General features: G+C 44.6%; 1 protein-coding gene across 22 annotated transcripts in view; it reads right to left on the bottom strand.

The window, feature by feature from the left end:
* Positions 1–23828, bottom strand: part of CELF2 (CUGBP Elav-like family member 2) — a 543854-nt gene that overhangs the window by 154285 nt on the left and 365741 nt on the right. For 12 of the 22 annotated variants that reach the window (XM_030940450.1, XM_030940451.1, XM_030940448.1 and 9 more), the window contains one exon: positions 15833–16029. In XM_030940450.1, the coding sequence (XP_030796310.1) occupies positions 15833–16029 (197 nt within the window). Of the gene's footprint in view, positions 1–15832; positions 16074–16206; positions 16646–23828 lie in introns of those variants that run through there. The other 10 variants (XM_030940460.1, XM_030940459.1, XM_030940458.1 and 7 more) reach the window with 3 other exon arrangements.

Below are 23828 nucleotides of genomic sequence, written 5' to 3'. Positions count from 1 at the left end.
AGAATGGCACAAAGTACTGTCCACAGTGACGGGGGTACACAGTGTCACCGGAATTTCAGCAGAGCGGGCCATGACTCTGCTGGGGTGTCCAGGAGGAAGAGCCATTATGGATGCAAAGGCACATGCACCGGATGCTGAAAGACCAGAATGGAAACCACCAGAACCAGGAAGAAGAAATGACACCTCTAGGGAGAGGAAATGGCAAGACTCAGGCATGGGAGCAAGAAATCCAAGGAGCGTTGAAGGAATAATTCAATGCACTTCAACATAAAAAATAAGCACCCATTGGTTACCGCACACTGTGCTAACTGGTACGAATACAGAGACATCAATGACAACTGACAGGTGAGAAGAGTATTCATTTTGAAATGAGAGAGGTAACGTCAGTGTGACAATCACAGCAAGCAGAGAGATGTGCCCAGCTCCATACTACAGAAACCCTGGAACCAGAACAAGGACAATGTCATGGCTACAAGTGGGGATGCTACCAACAAAATATTTAGGTTTAGGGGTACAATGGCTCACCCCTGTAATCCCAGCACTCTGGGAGGCCAAGGTGGGCTGATCACTTGAGGTCAGGAGTTCAAGACCAGCCAGGCCAACATGGTGAAACTCTGCCTCTACTAAAAACACAAAAATTAGCGGGGCGTACTGACGGCTGCCTGTAGTCCCAGTTGTTAGGGAGGCTGAGGCAGAAGAATTGCTTAAACCCCGGAAGCAGAACCTGCAGTGAGCCGAGATCATGTCATTGCACTCCAGCATGGGCAACAGAGCAAGACTTGGTCTCTAAATAAATAAATAAATAAATAAATAAATAAATAAATAAATGAATGAATGAATGAATGAATGCATCCATCCGTCTGTCCCATGTCTGCCACACACTTAGACGTGAAACTATGCTAAGTTTCAGCTTTCTTCTCTGTAAAATGGGCACCACAAGTAGTATTAATCTCACAGGATTATTGTGAGGATATATTTTAACAAGATAACGTACAGGACCTAGCCCATGGCGAATACTCCAGAGAAATACTAGTTATTACTATGATTGTCAATACTAGTGAGAGCTGCTCCTGCTTTCACTGAAAGGCTAATTTGTTCGGATGGCAGGTTATACCCAGAGCAGTCACTGGGAGATAGTGTCAGCCTGGAAGGGCCCCCTTCACACTTCTGGACTCGGGTTTCCTCATCAGGAGGAGCCTGAGTATGGTCTCGGTTTTACCAAGTCCAGACACCGTTGTCACTGCTCTGCTTCCACGACCTCAACGGTTCTGCTCAACAGCCCTGTTCATCCTGCAGATGAGGAAGCAGAGGCGCGGGGAAGTCAATTCCTAGTCTGGGTCACAGAAGCGGTGGTGGAGGAGGGATCTGGAGAGGCACCCAGTCTCCAAGGCCCTGTTTTCAATCACCACCCCACACTGCCTTTTAGGTTCACTGCCTTTCATTCCCGTTGCCGCCTTCTGGGAAGGTGGCATTTGATCTGGTAGCCAAAGGGTAGACAAAAGCTAACCAAGACATGGAGATTCACTGAAACCAGGAAACGCACAGAACCAGACATCATGGCTCAGATGGGTGGGGAGTTTTACAATTCAGAAACTCTTGCACTCTTTTTATTATGTTTTCCTCTTTGGCCCCAAGTGACTGAGGAGTACCAATAGGCTAACAGAACCTCACATTAGAAACACCTCAGCCTTATATATTTGGGTCTGCCGATAGAGAAGACTAGGGGGCTGGGAGGCCGAGTGAACATTTTTTGGTTTAGGACTATTTTGAGAACTAGAGGTGAGTGCGACTGTTACCTGACACCACGTAAGCTTTGCTACTTTAAGACCTGATTTTCAGCAGGCACCTGGCAACACGCTATATGAGCTGGACAACTCTGACCCTCCTTCCCCCGTTTGTACAATGCAATTGTTCTTAACCTTGACAGGATCACAGAGCTTTCGGCAGGGAGGAAAGAAAAGAAGACGGTCACAGGCTGTCTCCCCAACACAGGCACACGCATACCCTCATGTTCCCCACTCCACTCCATCATGTCCTAATAGTCATCTTTGTATCCCTGGGACGCTGCACACTGTGTGGCACATAGGGCTCTCAACACATGTCCTAAAAATGAATAAAAGGATGTCTCTGCTCCACAGAACAGTAACTCTGTAAAAATGGGTGAGTTAGTGGTGAATCAGAGAGAGGTAGCATTTACTTGATTCATTCAATCTGCGGCTAATTCTCAAAGGCTATTCCATGCCAGGCACCGAGCTAGGCGCACGAATTTCAGAGATACAAAAGATATATTCCTTCAGCAAGCGATATAAACTCAAAGGACTTTTGATCTTTATTTGCATAAAGATACTTAAGAAAGTGTCATAAATTCTAAAAGATTTTCAAGGTGTGCATGAAGTTTTGATTTTTTTTTTTTTAACAGAACAGTATTATGTGCCTATTTTTATTTGAATGAATGCCAGGAAAGAAAATGGGAGACTAAGTTGTCTTCTGAACTCCATATACAATATTAGGGCTTAGATTTAAGGTCATATGGAAGACACATGGCTTAGGTAACAGATGCGAAAGCATTAAAAATTACTCCAAAGGATGTGCTGGATTTCGAGACTCGATCAGCAATTTTCCCTGGAGTTATCAGCTTTGCTTAAAATATCACTTAATCTTTGTCTCAGGCTCCTTTTCTGTGAAATGGGGGCAATGTTCCTGGGGGTGTGGAGGAAGTGGCCAGAGGGCAAGAGAGGATGCAGTGTGGTTTAACGGCTTCCTGACTTTAAAGTGTTCTAAAAATACAGCATTTTCATCGCAAACATGTGATGGAGTATGTGTCAGCACAGCATTCTGTGTTGCTAGGGCAGCCCAACCAATGGGTTTTCATAGACTCACGCAGCTCTGCAGCTAATGCAGGGGGAGAAAGCCACAGAGCGATAGGCCCACTCTTATCTCCTGAGCATTCTAGCCGTCTAGAAGACACGTGGCAGGCCCTCCAAAGACTGATTAGTCTAGGTTAAACAATCAAACTCTGCCATTTGACGAAGACTCTTCTTTTCGCCTCTTAAGCTGTCACACATATATTTGCCTTGGAGTTTAAGCTGTGGCATAAAAGCCTGACATGTCCCACTTAAAAAACTGTACTCCTAAGTACAGATTAGAGCACAATTAGGTAGAGAGGAAAGCCTAAAATATACAATTACAAAAGTGTGTCTTTAATTTTTTTCCTTCACATTACCTTTCCCTAAGTCTTTTTCTTCCTTCACAGAGGTTAGAGCAAAGTCTTGGCTCTCGGAAGCACTTCCTTTGCAGGGAGTGGGCCTGGTGGAAGGGCCCCGGGTTTGCCACCTCTAGAGCTGAATACACCCCGTGCTGGACTTGCAGAACAGCTAAGAGCCAGCGCCACCTGGCAGCTGTATGGTGGCCTGTGTAAAAGGGACTGGTGGTCACCATCCAGTTCCCATTAGACAGATGTCCACTTCACAAAGGGAGCATCATACTCAGCAGCCCGGTTGGCAAAGGGGAGCGAGGACTGGGCACAGAATGCGCATCTCCTCTTTGCGTCTAACCAGGTTGCCGACTCCATCATGCTGACACAGGCCAGGGCATGTGGCAGGTAGCATGGCAGCAGCTGTGACCGCAGTGTTTCGTGTGTAGGGATCTGACCCCTCTGCAAACACCTTAAACCCTCCTTTCAGATGTCGTCTCCTTTCTCCTACCAGGCAGTCATGTTGTTCGAATCTAGGCTGCGGCTTACTGAGCCTCACAAGAGCTGTCTTCTAAGGCCACCACCAGGACGTACTGGCTCCACCCAGAGAGTGACGGGCACTGCAACTGCCTACAACCCTCTCCACAGCCTCCACCACGCGGTTAGGGAGAATGCTCTGGGTAGGGCAGGCAGAGAAAGGCCCTCCTCAGCTGTTTCTGAGTTCACGGCATCTTCACCCCAACTCAACAAGCGATTGTTGAATCCTAAACAGAAAGGACAAAATGGTCCCTTATTACAAAACCTAACTTTCTACTGGACAAGCCTTGACTATCTTACAGAGGATTAAAAAACTAAGGCCCCTATTTCCTTCTTTGCTGTTGAGGTGTTTCATTCTGTCTGGAAAGTGAAACCACGCTGGTCTGTTTCTCCCTACCTCATGGGAATGCGAAGGAAAAGTTCATCTCCAGCACTGCAGGGAAGTGTACAAATTAAACAATGGTTCTTCACTGATTTTTCTTAATTCATGCCATCATTTTGGTTCATATCCTCCTTTTAATAACCTAATATTCTTTTTTTTTTTTTTTGAATTCACACATGCAAACATAAGTCAACAAAATACAAACACCCAAGGTAAGCTAACCTGACTTGAAGGAGAATATTTAAGAAGCAGCACAGAAAGTAAAAAAATAAGGACTTTTATTTCTTTCATTATGTTGCATTAACTACATGAGAAGAAACGTACTCAGAATTGCTATTAGTTTTAGCACCTCCCTACTAAACATTCTGTGTAGGGGATGCCTTAGTAATCTGAATTTTTTAGAAAGCAGTGTTTTTTCGAGAGGAGTATTTATGAAAGCTAGTATTAACATGCTTATTTCCTTTCCTAAGTTGCGAGTCTTCTAATAACCATCTTAACAATACTTTGTCCAAATGAGCTACTCTATGTAGGCTTCTGCAACCAGGGGTGATTCCAGGTAGGGTGCAGGGGTGAGAAGGAACCAGCGTCTCATTGAAATAACCTTCCTGCCAATAGTTAGCACAGGATGCTTAGAGATCCTGCATTAAAGTGAGCAAGCTTCGTCCTCCACTGGCCACAGAACACCACTCTAATGCCAACCTACCATCTTTCAGACTGACTGTAGCTTGCAGTAAAAGAGGCTATGGAAAAGAGGATAAAGGAATGGGGATAAACACGGAAAAAATTACCCAAAAGTAATGTCTTGTTGATGGTAGTTTAATCACACTGTCAACTTTGAACAAAGCACACAGAAAGGTCTCTCTGTGGCAAAGAGAACATCTGAAAGTGTCTGCATCTGTACAGTTTTCTGGTCTATCCAGTCTATACCACCTAGCAGCCTTTATTCAATTTCCACTATATGCCAGGCACCATCCTAGGCAACTTACATTCAACATTTTATAAGCAAATGGCAAAGAAACAAATTAACTTTGGGCTATTGCAAAGTTTAAAATACATGTGAGAGTTCTACACACATACATACATGCCTCCTATGATGGTTAACACTATCGGTCACTCCCTGGTGCCAAGGGGATGTGGATCCATCAGGTAGGGGCTGGCGGCTCTTCCTCAGGACCCTACACCAAACACTATTACAAGGAAAAGGGTACGAGGACCAGCCTGATGCAATGCTGATGCCTTCATTATACTAATAAGAGACCTGCACGCTTTCTTTCCTGGCATTTAATGGAGAACCTTCAGAAAGGCTCAGCGCAACTTTAGCCTCTTCTTGTCCTAAACTCCCTATAGGGAGGGGAATCAAATGAAGAAAAAGGGGAAAAAGGGGAAAGAGGAGATTCCGGCATGTCGCTGAAAGGAAAAACGTCAGACGCGTACCATCACATGGCTTTGGTTCCTCTAATGTTCTCTCATTTCATCTTTATTATATGAACAGCACAGGATGGTCATGCTCTCTAGCGCATTCTCTGCTAAACAAAAAACACACGCGCGTGTGTGCAACAGACATGGCTAACCTGAAGCCGGTTTTACATTTCAAGGTAATTGTGGCTCTCCTCTCTTTACTACAGACAATTCTTTCTCTCCTTCTGGGGCAAAGAACATGGTCTGCTCATCTTCATGTTCTCAGCACTAAGAATGATGCCTCGCACACCGTAGGCACCCAGAAGCGTCTACTGCCCCATGACTGGTGCTTTGGTAAACACTGTGTCAGCTGCCGGCCCCACATTTTTCATCGTTTCTGTTCTATATTCAGTTCAACATTAAAAGGGACCCAGGGCTTTGAAGGCTACCCTCACCTTAACTCACTGTTACAAGAGGGCTCTGCATTAAGCCTATGCGAGAGCTGGCCAGAGGCCCCGCCTGGGGACTGCTGAGGGAGCTGCCTCACCATCTGCTTAACTTTCGTAACGTGCTCTAAGTTCACCACCTCTTCTCTGTAAAAGTTTGGCTCAAACTCTACATGTTGCCTGCCGTTCCAACGTTTTAAACAGCAGCAGCAGTATCCCAGGGTTTAGCATTAATTGAAAGAGCTTATCTATATATAGCTTCACTCTGCACTTTAGCGTCTTCAAAACTTCAATCATATTCTCTCTTTTTTTTTTTTGAGAACACAATCCCTCCTTTTAATGTCTTGCTACAGCCTTTCCCCCTTTTCATTCTCATGACTCAATGCTCTCAGGTCTTTTAAGTTAACCTCCTAGACCTTTCCATGTGGGCTCACCTTCCCGGACCTTTGCGATTCATGCTGCTCTCCTTTGGAACTCCCTCCATCTCCTTGATATCCTTCAACAACGTTTCTGAGTATCAGGCACAGTGGCCTAGTTAGGAGCTAAAAAGCTTTTTGTGAAAAGTGGCAGATTACCTGTTCCATAACACTTGGTGTCTGATGCATCATTGGGAACGTTTAGCATTTGAGGGGGGCAGTTCTGACCATTAGCTTGTTGAAGGCCTTGTTTCCTGTGCTCCTCCCCATCCCTGATGTTTGCGCATTTCTTTACTTGACTAGGATGCAGTTCCCATTAAACTATAGTAGTATGGGAAGCATTTTTTCACCTAAAGCTAAAAAGGCAACAAAATAGCAGCAATTCATGAACTTAGTAAATGCAGACAATGCTGGAAGACTACTATGAAGAGACAGGTCTTGACCCACATGCGGGTAAAGCTGCAGAATTTGTCCTACACAAGCAATAAAGCCAACATAGCCCAACATATTTGATAATGATCAAACGCTGGCTCAGTTAAATCGTGTGGTGAGTGAATATTCTCTCGGCCCTTTGATTCTTCTCCCTAATTTCTATTTATGATCCTCCAGTAGAAACAGAGAAATTATATTCCTTTATTCTTCCAACTGATCACTGTCCACAGTGTATCTTATGGGTTTCTCCAGTGTGAATTACTATTGGAATGTGGATACCGGATTAGAAACATGTCTGTCACTTACATACAGAATGAAAAAAAAATGCTGATCCAAAAAACATGGCCTTGCAGTGTTTCCAAGGCCATCCTCACTACCTGACCCACTGGCTTTACCACTGCAGCATTCCCCTGTGTAGCTAACTAGCCCCTTTTTCCATTTACAGCAAAACTCACTTCTCTGCTTGCCATTTGTGTTTGTCTATGTGACTCAGGCTTTGAGAAACTCCTGTACAGCCTAATCCACCAGCTCACACACGCCTTTTTCTTCTTGCATTCCTTTCCCTGTAACAACAACTCATCAAGGAAAATGTAGAAATATTTGAAGACATATTCGAAGACCTTGATTCTTTAATATAGGTAAGAGGTCTAGTTCACTACAAATTTCCTTAGTGTTATACTTAATATACATCACTCAGATAACCTTATGGTTGATTGATTCCCCATGGAATCTCTCAGTATGGGTCGGAACATCTTCAATTCTCCTGTCTCAGAACCCAACACATTACCGTCATCATTTCTATTTTCAGAATATATAAACCCATGTCAATGTGTCGCTAAATCATCTTATTTTAGCCTAGTTTCCACTTTTTCCCTTTTGGTCAATTATCTTTCCATTTCTTCTTAGGTTCTGATGGTTTCAAAGATCATAATGATTATTCTGTACTTATTCATGGCTGCACACCCTCGCATGCCTGTGAGCTGTTCTTGCAAAAGGTTTGGCCCACCCAATATTAGATAATGAAGCAGGAGAATGGATGGCCTCAGAATCAGTGAAATTATGATGAGGTTAGAATCTGGGGCTGTACATCCAAGGACGAAAATTCAGTCTTTTAAGAATCTACTAACATAAGATACAAAAAGCGGTACTAATTATACTAGTAGTGTTTTACATTTCACCATGGTTGGAATTATTCAAGATAATAAACTTCTTCAAAAGGTATGTCATGATTTTTTAATTAATGCTAGAATTCTGAACATTTCTAAAATATAACTTAACTATGGTTAATTTTAAACTTTCATTAGAAGTAGAGCATGAAGGAGGCAGCAAGTAAACCCTTCAACCCGAATGCCTGATTATCTGGGGTCTCTGGAGCGAAAGCGAGGAAGGGCAGGTAGGTCATGCTAAGGCAGCTCTGAGGCAATGTGTGTGTGCTTCAGAGCAACTAACAGCATCACCCTGTTGAGAGCACCTCTCCTTCTGGCCAGGAAACTGGACTTGTCCTCTCCAAAGGACTGGCTGCCTAATGTCCCACGGTATGGTAGCCAGAGTGGTACAACTGGGTGAGTGATGGTAAGGCATCTCTAGTGGGGAGCTATCTTTTTCTTGCTGGGTGCAAATAAAAAGGCAAGTGAGGCTTCTAGACAGGCAACCTAGACATGCACTCAGTGGCAAATGCAAATTGTGAGATCACCTAGACTTTACTTTTTCAATCAACCTGCAATACGTGCTGGAGGGATTCAAACAGAAGCCGCGAAACCCTGGGTTTTCTTTTCATGTCACATTTCTACCAAAGAAGTCTGTTCTCCTTTCATCCAGTGCCTGTTTTCTTTATTCTTCTGCTACTTTAATTCCAGAAAAGCAAAGCTACCGGGGAAAAGATGACTGGGGACTAGATGAAGTCTTAATGTCCCAGACAGAAGAGAAGAAAACAAAATGGTTAAAAGCAGCCATGAGCAATTTCTTTTCTTCTTTGATATTAGCTCGCTCTGTCGGTCTTTTTTGTCTCCCTCCTTCCCCTTCTTCCTCCTCTTCTCTCCAGAGATGTAAGGATCAAAATGTACCCATGAGAGGTATTATCTGCCAGGGTAGACACTGCCCTTTGATAGAAGTCACAGAAATTCAGCACTGTGACTGACGGGCACAGTCTCGGCATCACCAGAGTATGGGGCATTTAAAGGGAATCCTTCTTCCTGTAACTTAAAGGAGGCTTATTTAACCTTTGTCCCTGGCTTTATCTCAATCAGCACAATGGCTAGAGTCAGTATCAGTCAAAATATTTTAAAATTGCATTTCATAAAATGAATTGTTATATCTTTTAGTATAGATGTATGATGTAGGCAGTGAAGCCACCCTTCACAAGGATGCGATAAGGATCCTCCGCTTGCATGAATATAAAAACTCTGACTGCATTTTATGTTTGTCCCATAGGTCGGTCAGCCAACAATGAAAGGATGTCACAGTAAGTGACACAGAGCCTTCTGTTAACGTAACATTAATTCAGGATGAGATGCCCTTCCTGTGGGCCATTGAGGCAGCACCAAAACCGGGGCTGTCCCAGAAAATCTAGGGCAGTGACCCTGATTTTCGAGAAATGTAGGACAGAAATCCTATTCCCTACTTGTATGCATTAAAATGCAGTGTAGGTTCCTCTTCCTGCAGTTTGAATTCTTTCTTAATTCCTGATTTCAAGATAACATTGCTTAAATAAATGGGCTCCCAGGTCCTTCTATTACTTAAGTGAAGTTTCCGACATGTTTTTAGGAAGAAAGGAAAGGTGTGAAACATGAAAATGACCCTCCCCACTCCAGTCCTCCATAAAGCGGCCAAGGGAGTTCCCTACAAACCTTTAACATTTTAAAGAAGAAACAAATGGTTTATAAGATAATCAACCCTCTTTAGACCATGCCAGCAGCACTCACACATTTGTTATCTTAGTGAACATGTAAAGCAACTTGGGAAGTGGGTATTATTTCTACTTCATGGATAAAGAAAGCAAGGCTCATTCTCTGCACAAGGTGGCCATGATAAGTATCAGTACTAAGTCCTTTTCTCCAGGGCCTACCCTCACTCTACCATCGCACAGAAGAAACTTCTGGATTTAGGGCTGCCCTCGGCCCAATTCTGAAATAAGTAAAGTTAGTCTTTGGTGTCTTTATGCTTCTCCTGTTCCTGTTTCCTTCGTCCTGTTCATTCCCCAGCAGTCTAGTCTGATTCTCGAGAAACTTTTCCATTGTACTGAACTAGACAGAGATTGAGACAAATTAAGACTTTACTAATGACCTCCTGAAAACGGAAGTAAAGCCTTTAAGATGGAGAGAAACAACGAATCACCCTATTCTAAGATCAGTTGGGCCAGCCTCAGTGTAACCCTCACTGCAGCCTGACCAAGACGAGGCTGAAACAGCAAGAACATCATAATCCCCACAAAGGCTGCTCTTGTGAAACGTAAGGTAATAACCCTTCCCAAAGGATTCATGAATGCAATTTCTGTTCTATCCAGAAAACTCTGGCTTGCAGCACTGTTGGGCTGCAGGTGCACAGCAGTTATGCCATGACCTCCCAACACACTGCAAGAAAAAAGGAAGTTTTTTCCTTTGGTACGCAGTGATAGTCAACAAAAGCCACTTCCCTTTTCTATTTCTTTTTGAGCTGAGAAGTTGCCAGAAGAGAGCCCAGTAAAATGTGATCAACAAGACATTTGGTTAGGTCTAAGGTGCTGTTCCTACCTTCTAATCTCAAATGCCAAGTGATTTAAATCTATCACTCAGTTTTCATTTCCATAAAATCAGAATGACAGTATCTAACCATTTAAGTTTAGAAAAATTTAAACAGTGTTCATTATAGAACACGCTTTCTCAGGGTGCTATGATCTCGGATTGTAACTTTGATTAACTAACACATTAAGAGAGCGATGATCCAAAGCACATAATTTATCTACTGATTCTAGGTTCCAAGTATGGTCTCGCTGGAACACAATTTCCTTATCTGCCAACTTCTCCCACTGAACCTCAACTGCCAACCCTTCAACTCCTCCTCCTCCTCCTCCTGGACCAGAAGCTATCTTTCAGCATTATCAGCTTCCCTACTTCAGACCTTCGAGAGAACATTCTAGCACATCTGCTACCCTTCCCGGCCTTCTACGATGTCTGCATTGATCAGCTCCAACTCCCGGTTCTCTATGACTGTTTCTTTCCTCACTCAGGGATAAACAGTCCCAGAACCACAACCATCAGGGACCACTCCAGATGGACATGATCTAAGTGCGACCGGCCTCTCCCTGCTCTTCAACAGTTCTACCACTCTCCACCCAATTTCCCAAAGCAGTCATTTTCAACCTTTTCCATTCCTTTTAAGTCTTTAATTCACTGAGACTTCAGAAATTTCCGATTTACTGAGAAGACTGAGGGCAGGTGCCTGTATGAAGTGTCTCCTGTTTCTGAAACTTTGTGTTGTTACTTCCTCCTGAATGCCCCTCTGTCTCAAATGAAGTATCTTTCCACCCTTTCACAGGCCTGAGGCAGAGTCATGGCTACCTCACATTTTCACAATCTCCTTTGCTGTACAACTTATCATTTGCTGAACAAACAAACTGCATGTCTAAGCTTCCTCTCCCTTCATGCCAGACTACTAGAAAGGCACATCTACACTCACAACCCACACATATATCCATGCATTTCCTTTCCCCACAACCTCTACCCTTCTTCTGAAATGCTCTCGGGTCCCCTCAGTCACGAAATCCCATGGTTTTTCTAGGGCGGCATCCTTGACTCTTCTGTGATACTGCAGGCTCAACTCAATAAAAAACTGAACGTAATGCTCCTCTCCTCCATTCCCACCACTGATTACTGTGCTCCCAATTCTCCCAGTTAAGCCAAAGCCTCCTGGTCATCACTGACCCAATTTAGTTATCAAGTCCTCTTCCTTCCACTGTCACATCTGTCCCTCCGCCTCCCCTTCCATTCCCATGACAGAAGACATCCTGACCTCAACCCAAGTCAACACACTGCACCAGCCTCTGAGCCTCTTACTGCGAAAATATTCCTAGAGTCTTGAGAGTCTAACAAGGGAATTTTAAATCCTTCAGCCTGAGAATGAAGGCCTGCTAAGAGCTGCTCTAGCCTATAGCTCTAGGCTTCGTGACCTTCCCTTCCTCTATTTCATGTCATGTATTTCCCATTTCCTCTGAACTGTGGGAGAATTCACAGTTCCCAGAACTTGCCCTGCACTTCCGCACCTGCATGCCTGAAGCAGGCCAGTCCATCCATTTGTAATGTTCATCATGACTACTTACTGAAATCCTACTACTGTTTTCAAGATTTGGTAAAGATGCCATCTTTTTCTTCTCCCATAAGCTGCGAATTATTCATTTCTTCGCTCAATTTCCATGGCTCCAGTAAGCCCATCTCTTTCTTACTCATTTACTCTTAGCTCATGTTCTTTTGTATGAGAGTTACCTGTGGATATGCCTTCTTGTCCCTGCTATGAGTTTTTTTCTTAGAGACATTGATGAAGATAACAACAACTATGATCGTCATGACCGCCCTAACCAGCTCTTATTGTATCCTAGTTCTGTGGAGAGCACATCACCTGATCACACAGCAACATTACAAGGACTGCCTCTACTTTAAGAGGTGATTAAGTAACATGCCCAAGGCCCGTAACAAGGAAGCAGCAGAGCCAGAAATTAAATTTAGGGTTCTCCAATTTCAGAAGCCATGTTCTTAACTCTCTGTGGTATTGCTTACCATCTATAGATGAAACAGATGAACCCTGAATAAAACACACTCTTCCAAAGTCCTCAAGGGGGAGAGAGTTTACTGAGCCAGAGTCCCCAGAGTTACTTAGCCTGCTTGGTCAATACATGCCCCTACAGTGAGAATATAGGGATCTCAGGCTTGACCCCTGAAAGGATGATTTCACAAGTATGACCAAGTTTTTGTGCCTCACAACCAAACAGAAGACGAAATGGAAAGTGAGGGGGAAAATTTAATTCACCAGGATTAGGTAACAGCCTGACTGTCTCTTTGCCTGGGACCATCAACATGGGAAAGGCAATGAATCAAGGCCCCTCCAAAAGCCTTACTCACATAACCCAAACCACCTCCAGTAATTCTAGTTTTTGAGACTCTGACATCAGCTCTGTGAAAACATGATAATTGTACTCTGCTGACAAAGTCTGAATCAAAGTAAATGTGAGGTCTTACTTTACATGTAAACAGGCAAAATAATAATGGCATGCATACATATCAACATGAAGAAAGTGGGGGCTGTCGCTCTCTCTAGGTAAGCGGCTAAGGGCTGTAATCCTCCGAGAGCAATGTCATTATACAGCTCAAATCCCATCACGACAAATACCTTGACAACAGAGATGTCTGTATAACAAAAGCTCTTTCAAGCTTTGGCTGACAGCCCACATACTTTAAGCAATATTTGATGTGAGACTTGGAGTTCACAGTAATGGGAATTGACCTGTATTTCCAAAGGTAAGATTTAAATGATTTCATCTCTAACTCCTACCCCATGATATCATGAGGTGGGACTGATGTACAATCTAAACCCCTGAGTATAGAAACTAAACACAAAGACACAAATGAAATCAACTCATTCTTAAAGAATGAAATTTCTTCCTTTCACTTGGGGAACACTTAAGTAAAGGAGACTGCCCCTGACCCAGCCCTGCAACACAGCACACCAGGGCTGCTCTGCAGTGTCACCTCATGGAGACACAAAATGGTGTAGTCCATGAAGACAGAAGGACCGTTTCCAAATCTCCACTCTGTCACTTCACAGCTGGGCAAACAGGGCTGTATTTCTTAACTTCTTATGAGCCTCAGTTTCCTCATCTGTAAAATGTGACTACCACCACCTACCTTCTGGATTTTGGTAATGACAAAATGAGAACACATGTAAAGCTCCTGACAAAGGGTCTGAGATATACGGCATGTACTCAAAAAAACTTCCCTCATCGGGCCTCCCTTCTCCTTCTGCAGGCCGTGGGCCTCTGTAAACTATTTTCACCAAATTAGTAATCAGATACAGTGAATAGAAGTCAACAAAATGTATAGTCTCAAATATAGGCTGGTAGAAACTGCTGCTCATAGGAACATCTGGGCAAGAGAGAGACAACGAGAGAATAACTAGGCCACACACAGGTACATACTTGACTGGGAAAAAGGCCTTTTTGGCTAAGGTAAGATACATGTATTCCACGGCTGAAAGTCCCGGAAGTAGGCACCGTAACGGTAAGTGAGCTCTGACACTCTGTCAAAGGTAATTTTAAAAAATGCTGATAAACCAACATTTGGAGTCGCATTTTCCTGGTCAAGGATAAATTGTGGTTATTTCTCTAAAGCACAGTTTACTACCTCTGGTCTAATTTTCCCTGGGTGACATTCTGGCTGCTGAGAGAGCCCTTATTTGGTGATTTTTAAATTTATTAATTTTTTTAGGTCTAGTCTATCGTCTTTCCTCAATAGCATACCATGGAAGTATTAAAACAAACTCTAGTCATCTCCATTTGGCAAACATGTAGGTAACCAGTATCAGAATATGTCCAATAAAGGTATTTAATATTGCTCTCATTTGTGAAGTTTAAAAATCTGCAGATTTTCAGTTATCTGATTTTTCTCTGTTTCATATAATGGGACAATCAAGTCTGTGGTGACAATATTCTATGTGCTTTTCGTAACAACCTTGCTACTGTGTTTGGAAAACTAGAGTGTTACAAACACACTCTGAAGACACGCATGTCCACCTTCCTAAAAGGAGTACCGGCCAGGGGCTCCTCAGTTCCTTAAGAGGCTTCCAAAGCCCTGCCAGACCCCGGCAACAACAGGGAACAAGAGGAACAGCCCAACATTTCTCAGAGTCACAGAACGTCAGTCTTAAAGATTTCCTAGTTCCATCCTTTCACCTTGCCAGTAAGGAAAAAGCTTAGAGGAAAAAGTATGTGCCAATGTTCGTTACCCAACCAAAGTGTATACACAAGCCAAGTGATGCTTTCAGAGGTCTTAGGAGAAGCAACATAGAAATAAAATAACATGCCAGACAGAAACACCAAGGCACAGAGCAGAAGAAACCGTGAGGCCCACAGAACAACAGAGGACTCCTCACCAGAGAGACCGAGCGATCAAGAACAGAGAAAGAAAAAAATTTACTAAAGCAAGAAGGTTAAAACAGCAACAGAGACCAAGTGGCAGCAGCAGAGCAGATACGTTAAATTCGGTCTGCGGAGAGCTTACAAAGTAAGACTCCAGGGCACAGGAGCACCACTCCTCACAATGGTTTCTGGGTCTTTATTTCATTAACGGCACCCACTGACCCCCATCACCGTCATCTTAAAATGGAGGCAGTTCACAACTACCAGATCCTATACCTTCATCTCAACACTGATAAGGGTGTAACCCTAAGCATTTGCGAAGGTGTCCTAACTATGTCAGGCCACTAGGGTGCTGCTCCCAGCTCCAAAAGGCAGATTTACCTCATGGTCCCCACCTGACCCCAGGAATGGGTGTCCCTCCTTCAAGGGAGCCTTTTCCCCCTCGCACCAGTGGCATCGTTAACTGTTTATAAGGTACTTCGAGGTCCCCACAGGCTATGGAGAAGCGAAATGCAATTGTAATTACATGGGCAACCCTGGGAACGTAAGGGTGGGAAGAGTTAGGTCCTGACCTACAAGGCTGAGAAACGCGATTCCTCGGAGAGGCAGCCACCCCGCCCAAGCAGAGGCTGCGCTGCCTAGAAAGTGACCTCCCGGGAGCGATCACGCGCCTGGACCGAGCCTCTGCGCTCCCGCCCTGCCTCGGTCCCTCCCTCCCGCCTCCAACCTGTCCCAGCGGGCGGGCGGGCGGGCGGGGGTGCGGGGAGGAGCCGGGAGCAGCCCCTGGAGCACAGGGGCCGCCAGCACCGGCTGCTTCCAGCCCTCCTGCCCGCCCGCCCTCCCTCCAGCAGGCTGGGAGCTCGGGCTGCCCCAGCGCCCCGCGACGCCCACCTGGACGCCTGGCGACCCCCGCCCCGCGCTCTGTACCTTTACTCTGCGGAGGGTTCTGACTCCGATCCCGGAGGACGTTGATCTGGTAGACGGCTCCGTAAGGCTCAAAAAGTTCTTTCAGCTCCTTTTCCGACCACGACCGGGGGATCTGTCCGACAAACATCTTAATGGCATCTGGGTCTGGTTGGTCTGAGTGATCCAAAGCTCCGTTCATCTTGTTGGCTGTGCCGTTACTGTCAAAAACGGAACCGGGAGCTAGAGTTAGGGCGGCACGATGAGGGACAGGAAGAAAAAAATAGTGGGGGTTGGGGGGCGGGGGGGCGGGGAGGCGGAAGGAGGAGGAAGAAGAGCAGTGGCAAAGTGCCTAATGAGTCGTAGAAATCTGATGAACTAAAACAAAGCAGAGGCACCATGAGTTGCTCCTCGGCGGCGGCGAGGCTCTCACTGCGTGCTGCTGTCGAGCGGAGCCGGGGGAGCACAGGGCAGCGCCCCGCCGCCTGTCACCCAGGGCGTGGACATCTTGGAGGCTCGGGAGGCAGCTGCAAGTTAAGTGTAGGTCTAGCTCTGCAAGGCTGCCATCAACGCATCAGTGCATTGTCAGCCCTTCCCTGTCTGTGGCTGGGAAAGAAAGCAGAGCTAGATGTCTGCTGGATTTCTCGCCCTCTCCCTGCCCCGCCCCCCACCCCGCCGCCCTTTTGGGAGGTTTTTGGAAGAGAGGAGAGAGGTGGTAATAATAAAGTCACATGGAAAGAAAATGAAACACTTGGCAGTCCGTCAGGTGACTAATGCAAGATGAGGGTGATGAATTTGCAGAGTGCGCGAGGCATCCATGTGTGCATCAAATTAGTACGTTGTTGCTACTCAGAATGGAAAGCGGTCCAGCTATGCAGCTCTGCGCAGCTGATTGGCTGCCCACGCCGGAGAAAAAGGCCGGAGCTGGGAGGGGGCTCCCCTTTAAAAAGCACATTGTTTATGGGACCCAGGCACAAAGGGTTTAATTCAGAGAGGCAAAGGAGATCTCAGAATTGCCTGCTTTGTGCTGGGTTTAAAAAAAAAAGAAAAAAAAAAAGCAGCCCCAGAAAGTTGAGTTCCCACTAAAAGACACTGAATATTTCAAATCTCTCACACTCCATAAATTGTTCTCTGTATATCTGACTTCCAGATGTTGCACTTGAGTTCTAAACAATCACACGTTTGGGAGAGAAAAAAAGAAAGTCTGCCTTTTCTTCTCCCAGCTTCAGTAAATATTTGGGGCTGACAGAGAGTACAACCATAAGCTTTTGCATATCAGTCCTCCTCAACGCTGTTTCCCAAATCCCCATTTGGAAGAGAATGCTGTATACAGCCTGCACGTCTAGTCACCATCGAGTAATACGATGATGAAGACATGTCTTTTTTTACTTGCCCCCACCCCCTTTGAGCAGGAATAAATAGTAAAGCAAAACCACATACCCTTTTTGTGCTCCCCACCTCCGCCCCAAATATACCCTGAACCCAGCTACTCTGCCAAGTGACAAGGCTGAATGCCTCTGGGCAGCACTCATTTGCAGCACTGCGCGCTTGCTCCAGCTTCTCAGCCTGTGAAAATAGAAGGCGCCCAAACAAAGCAGGCAGACGCTGCCCCTACAGAGCCTCCTCCATGAGTACCCCCACCCCAAGAAGCAGAGAGGTCAGAAAGGGGACATGCTAACTAATACTAAACTGCAAGGGCCAGACATGATTTCACCGTAGCTTCCTGGTACTACTAAGAAGGTAGACAAAGATCTTACAGACAGCTACTTACTTGGTTAAAATGAACCATCAGACAAATACACCATCAGAGCACTTTAAATCTGCTGTGGGTCTAGGATGGTCCTAAGCCTCTAAAAACAACATACTCGTGGCTAAAAAGCCAAAACCCTATGGTAAGGAAAAATCCTGAATGAGATTGAACCTAGAGAGCAAGGTGATGTCAAATACTCTTCACTAGGTCCTGGCTTCAATTTCTACTTCTTCACATCCCCCTATTTTACCACTTTATTTTTTATTCTTGAAATAAACAATCAGACTGTCTAACTTGAAGCACTTTCAGAGCTTGCTCTAATCAACCTTATTGTTATAAAAAATGTTCTGCTGAATAAAATATTGAGTACAAAATCTTCTCTCAACAATTTTGGTGTAATGTAATGCTTGTTTATGTTAGAGCTAGATTGTTTATCTAGTTCTTGTGCACCTATCCTTTTTAAATCGCTCTTTGAGAATTCAATCAACACTTGAACCCTGTGGGTCTGTGGCTGCGGTGGGGCGGAGGCGGAGGAGCCCCTTGCAGTACGGCATGTCATGTTCACACCCTGTCGGGGGTTGAGAGCGTGGCAAGACTTATTTCTGGGACAGGAAAGACTTGTGGTTACTGCTGTTGACAACCAGCTAGAATGAAAAGAGGAAAGTATTGCCACGGGTCTCGGCTAACAGAAAAGAGAAGCTCAAAAAATTGGGCTGCTGCACCTCATCTGCGGAGTGCAGAATGTAACACAATGGAGAACGGAGTGGCACTGTACTAGTTCTAGTGTCTGAACTCAGAATTCTAGAGCAAGCAGTCATCAATGCTTCTGCAAATAAGAGGCCATTTATTCTTTCTTGAAAAATATAAACTCACCAAGATGCATCAAATAAGGGAAATAGAGGAGCTAGCCAATGCCTCATGCCTCTGGGCTGTATGTGGCTAGTGTACATATGTATTTCCTCCCATGAGCCATGCTTCACTGATGCCTGGAGACCTCTCATCTAGAGGCAGTGTGGCACAGGGGCTCTGAGTTCTGGCAGCACCCCTTCCTAAATGTGCTACTCTGGGCTTCAGACTCTTCATCTGTTAAACAGGGATAGCGGACTCCATCTCTTAGACTCATGTGCTTAACACAAGACACGGCACAAAATAAGGGCTCTGTCAGTGTCAGCTATTCCTACTGTTAATTCCTTCTTTGCATCTGTGAAGCATCTGAAATGCATGACCATCAAAAATCTACTTTTCAATTAAAAAATTTTTATAGTATAGACTCAAACACAATTCCTATTCTAAATAATAATAATATGTGTATTTTAGTCATCACTTATATAGCAAATATTGTGATAGGTACTTTACATTTTTTTCAATCGCCCCCCGCCGCCTTTAGGCTACTTTGAAACCCACATTTACTCAGTCACATAGTGTGTCTCCATGTCCGCAGACTGCCTTCTTCTCTAGTCCTACAGAGCCACCCATGAGCACCTCTCATCTCTCTCTACATCCTTGCCAAACTACCTGCCCTTTCAGAAGTAACTTTTCCAAAGATTTGCATCAAGTTCTAAGGCCAGAACAATCTGTTCCTTAAGTAAATCCAATGATGTCCACTTGTTGTACAAGTTAAAATATTACCACCCCCACACCTTCCTGATCGAAAGCAAAATAGGTGGTCCTGTCCCATCAACCACTCTCCTGGCGCTGCTGAAATAGGTGGTCCTGTCCCACCAACCTCTCTCCTGGCACTGCCGAAATAGGTGATCCTGTCCCATTGACCACTCTCCTGGCACTGCCGAAATAGGTGGTTCTCTCCCACCAACTTCTCTCCTGGCGCTGCCAAAATGGGTGGTCCTGTCCCATTGACCACTCTCCTGGCGCTGCTGAATCACGTGCCATGAACCCCGACAGTGCTGCAGCAGCTTGGTTTACTCCCTTCTCATCCACCCAACCGAATCCTGCTCTGGACTCCCAACTCTCTCCCTGGCTGATGCTCCCTTTTAGCGGAGACTCACTGAATTCTTTCATCCTCATGGGGCTGTAGCACTGACACTTCTAAGCAAGCCAGAAATTATGTGTTCAACAATTAAACCTTTGGAGGGACCTGCTCGAAACTATGGAAAGCCAATGTGCTCTTCAAAGATAATTAATTACAGGAATAGACACCCCAAATCTCAGCAAGACCCTTGAGAAGATCTCATAGTTACAAGAACCTCATCTCGGGCTTAGAAAATCAGACTAGCTTGCTTCTCTTCACTCCCTAGCCATTCTCAACACCCAGTACGGTGCCTCTTACAGTCCAATAATTTACATCCAAATTCAAATAATATTTATTGAGGGGCTCCTCTTTGCCAGAAACCTTTGCCAAGTACTCGATATACAATACTCTTCAACGGTTCCCATTGGAATCATTATCTGTTTTGGAGATGAATCCAGTGAGAGTCACAGAGATACACTGACTTTTCCAGTGTCACACAAAAGGTGCCTAGAGAAGGTGGATGCAGTGAGAGGTGAAGGTCAGCTGTCTTTGCTTCATGTTCTGTGAGTTGGGTTTCTCCAGGTTGACGCTTCCCAACTCGGTGACCACTCACAGTCCCCGGACACATGTGCACACATCTCTGCTGGCACCTTGCCTACAAACTGCAATGAGATCCTGAGTGCCAATTCTGTTAGTACCCTTGGCAAGGAGCCAGCTAGAAGGCTCCTCTAAGACAGACGCCATACAGAACAAGACCGCAAGTCTGCAAGCACTACGCCAGTGGGCAGTGGTATTCTCAGTGTCAGACAAGATGAAAATGAAATCATGTTCAGAAAAACGATGAGTGCTTACTTTTTAGTTTTAACCCAGGCACTGACCTACTTCCCTGTTTTAGAGGAAAAAGAACCAGATTAACAGAGTATATGCAAAATCTTCTGAGGTTCCTCTAAGCAGTGGACGATTATAATAATTGATTCAACATATTATTATCTTTACTAGTTTCAGGACAACAAGCTTTTATAAGGACCAGTGATTTGCAGGCTTCCTGTGGAAGAATGCAAACAAAAGAATGGAAATTTCTATTCTTTTATCTTGTTCTGTGGGCGGCTTTCTGTGTTGTATTTCCTTCATTGATATAAAAAGAATAAACTTACAAAATGGCTACGAGAATTGCCAAATGGCTATAAATTATTATACTAATGCTAAAAGACATAAAATGTCATTTTCAGAATGCATACTAAATCAAGAAGTACACAAAAAATGCCTTGTCTTAGAAAAATTGTGTGTAAAGATAGAAAATCGGCCTGGTAGTTATTATTACTCCAACACTTTTTTTTTCTTTTGATCCTTGGGGTAATCCACATCAGTGCTACCCAACCTGGTGTCATGATGGAAATGTTCTGTATTTGCACAGTCCAATATGGTGGCCACTAGCTTCATGTGGCTAATGCGACTAAAAACTGCATTTTTATTTAACTTCAGTTTACCTGCTGTAGGTACCTACAGTTTACCTACTGAAGTTTTATTTAACTTCAGTTTACCTTTATTTACCTTCAGTTTACCTACTTCCGTTTACCTTTGTATAGTTGTAGATGCAAATATACTTGTCCTTTGCTTGGTTTTTACTGATCAGAGTTGAGATTTATCTAAACGTCATTGCATGGGAGGTTTGCTTTGGAAATGCAATATGGGGCCAGGAAAGCCCCATCAGTGCTTGAGACCCTCAACAGTAGGTCAGGGAACAGTGGGCCAGGATGGCCTGAGTTCTTATCCTGGCTCAGCAACCACTTAATTCTGGGATCTGAGGCTAATCATATAACCACTCTGTTGTGCCTCAGTTTTCTCACTTGTAAAACAAAGCAAGAGGATAGGCCCCATTTGGCTCTTCATTTCTATAATCCTATGGCTATGGTCTGGACCCAGAGATTCATGGAAAAGATAATTTAGATAATATAACCAGCTGCCTGAAATCTTGTTGTGATTCCTTGCCTGTGTCCAATTCAGTCCCTCTGGCTCACAGGTGACACAGACTGCAGGCTGGAGAGCTGACAAGGTGTCACTGGCACTGTGGAGAGCAGCCTGGAGGCTCCGACAGGCCACTGAGTGGCTGCTTAATTGGGGTGCTGCCAGAGCCCCATATCTCTCCAGGCATGCTAATGTTCTTCCTAATGTCCTAACTTCAGTCCCATCATTTCTGTAGCTAACAAGCCACTTTTTCAGAGGGCTCAGGAATCATTTTTAAATATCACTTGTACTTAAGTAATAGCACACGAAGAAACAGGCTTTGTTTGGTTATTACAGGAAACTGTCCAAGACTCAGCTGCTTAAGGCAAAAGCAGAAAGAACCTGGCGATGGGCCTGGTGCCTCTGGCGGGTAGCAGGACAGACATGCAATTCATTAATATTAACAATCTCTACATTGTCCATTTTGGTGTTGCCATTATTTAAGACGAGAAATCTCTTCCCAACAGACGGGCAGTGGGGCAACTAAGGTCTAAGCATCAGCTCCTTCCCACACTGCATGCTGGAGAACACATTAGAAACTCAGGCCCCACCCCTGGGAGGCTCCCTGTCCACGCTAAACTTAGTGCAGCCTTTCGATTTAGGAAGAGGAGTCAGTGGTCATCCAACCTGGAGCTCTGTGAATTGCAACTCCCTTTTAAAATGCACTGCTTTACAGTCATCATGAAAAAAGCGTCTGTCTTCCGTGACTGCTTTTTGGCAGGGCAGAGTTTGCCACCATTCTGACGCAGCTATGTCTTAACTGTAGTGGCATCTGGGGTCGCTGGAAACTTTGGGTAAATTTAACAAAATGTTTTGTTTATCAGTTACACCACCAAAAAGATGTGAAAATAATGACACTCCCCTATTTACGTGGAAGGTATTGTTACTATTTATCATGTGCAGCAAAACCTTTTGAGTCAATGCCACATATGTTATGGAATGAGGCCCCAAGTCATCTCTGAGATGGCCACACATTGGCTAGTGAATTCACACAGAAAATTAACCAGAGCAAATACCCTCAACGTTACAAAGCCAAAGCCCTTCTCCAAATGGTCAGATTGTCATTAAATAGCTTGAGCTCCTCTGAAGAAAAGGTTCGGGCTTCCCATATGTACATATACATGTATACCTTATGATCAATCCTGCACTTTGACAAAATTAAAAACATAGTTTCTTAAGAATGTACAGGACATCATTGTTATTCACAGACAACTAAGAAATAATACATTTGTGTTCTTGGGGACAGGCATTCTGCTGGATTACCAAAGGTACTGCTGAACTGTGTTCGGTTGGGGGTCTCAAATGCTTGCCAGAGTAAAATGCATCCAAGACTTGGAGAGAACTATTCCTGCAGAAAAGGTCACAGAACATAGGCATTTGGACTCACCAAGTAAAAGGGAAACCTTATTACCTTATCTCAATGTGACTGCTAGTAAAAGGCAGAAAGCTGAAGAACCCCCACAAAGAAGTAAATTTAGAGACATCTAGGGGGTACCTGATGGCTGAACAGACAATAACCCTCCCTGCGAAGGGAGCAAGGCGGCAGCTTAAGACAGCCCTCACCCAGGCAACTCATTTCCTTCTGTGATTTACCAGAAATAGTTCAGTGGACTTCAGGGCCAAGTAGGAGGCATTCGCACAGGGAGAGGTAGGTGTTTTAGATGAACTTTTAGAAATGGCAACAGGGAAATAATCACCACAAGGAAGATTTATTGAGGGCTTCACATTCCCAAAGTGCTTTAGGGGTGCACACCAATGAATCCTTTCTCCTGCGGCTGAGCTCCGTGTGACTGCCCCTCACTTTACAGACAGGAAATTCCTCCAGGAGCCCCTGCTTCTGTGGCAGGTCTAGGGTATCCTTCCAGTCTGACTTACCTGCCAATGGCTTGATGCTGCTGAAGCCACCTGTTGGCTATGGGCAACTAATTGAAAGTGGCTCTTTGGATGTTTGACAGCAGACTGGTTTGGCCACCAGTTAACTACAAAGAGAATCCTTGTAAAATGATAAGATGAAAACAAATGTAGGGGGAAACTCAACAGGGGCCGGCGCTTCCCAAGATGAAGAATGATTTTTAACACAAATGTTCCCCTGCATCCACAGTCCAACAACAAATGATTAAAGTAAGGGACCCACATCAACAGGGGCAAACCAAAGAGACATGACATCTGATTCCCTGCAGACTAGGTTGCAGTGACTGTGCTTCTCCAGGCAGGCAACTTCTGTTTTTACCACTGAAGACACTTTGCCTGGACTTATTTATGCAAGAGAACATGGTCAGTGCGTATTCACAACCCTC

Source organism: Rhinopithecus roxellana, chromosome 11 (assembly GCF_007565055.1).
Source record: "Rhinopithecus roxellana isolate Shanxi Qingling chromosome 11, ASM756505v1, whole genome shotgun sequence".
NCBI classification, from domain to species: Eukaryota; Metazoa; Chordata; class Mammalia; order Primates; family Cercopithecidae; genus Rhinopithecus; species Rhinopithecus roxellana.
Note: the sequence above shows the minus strand (reverse complement) of the source record. Positions and strands in the feature narration are given on the sequence as shown.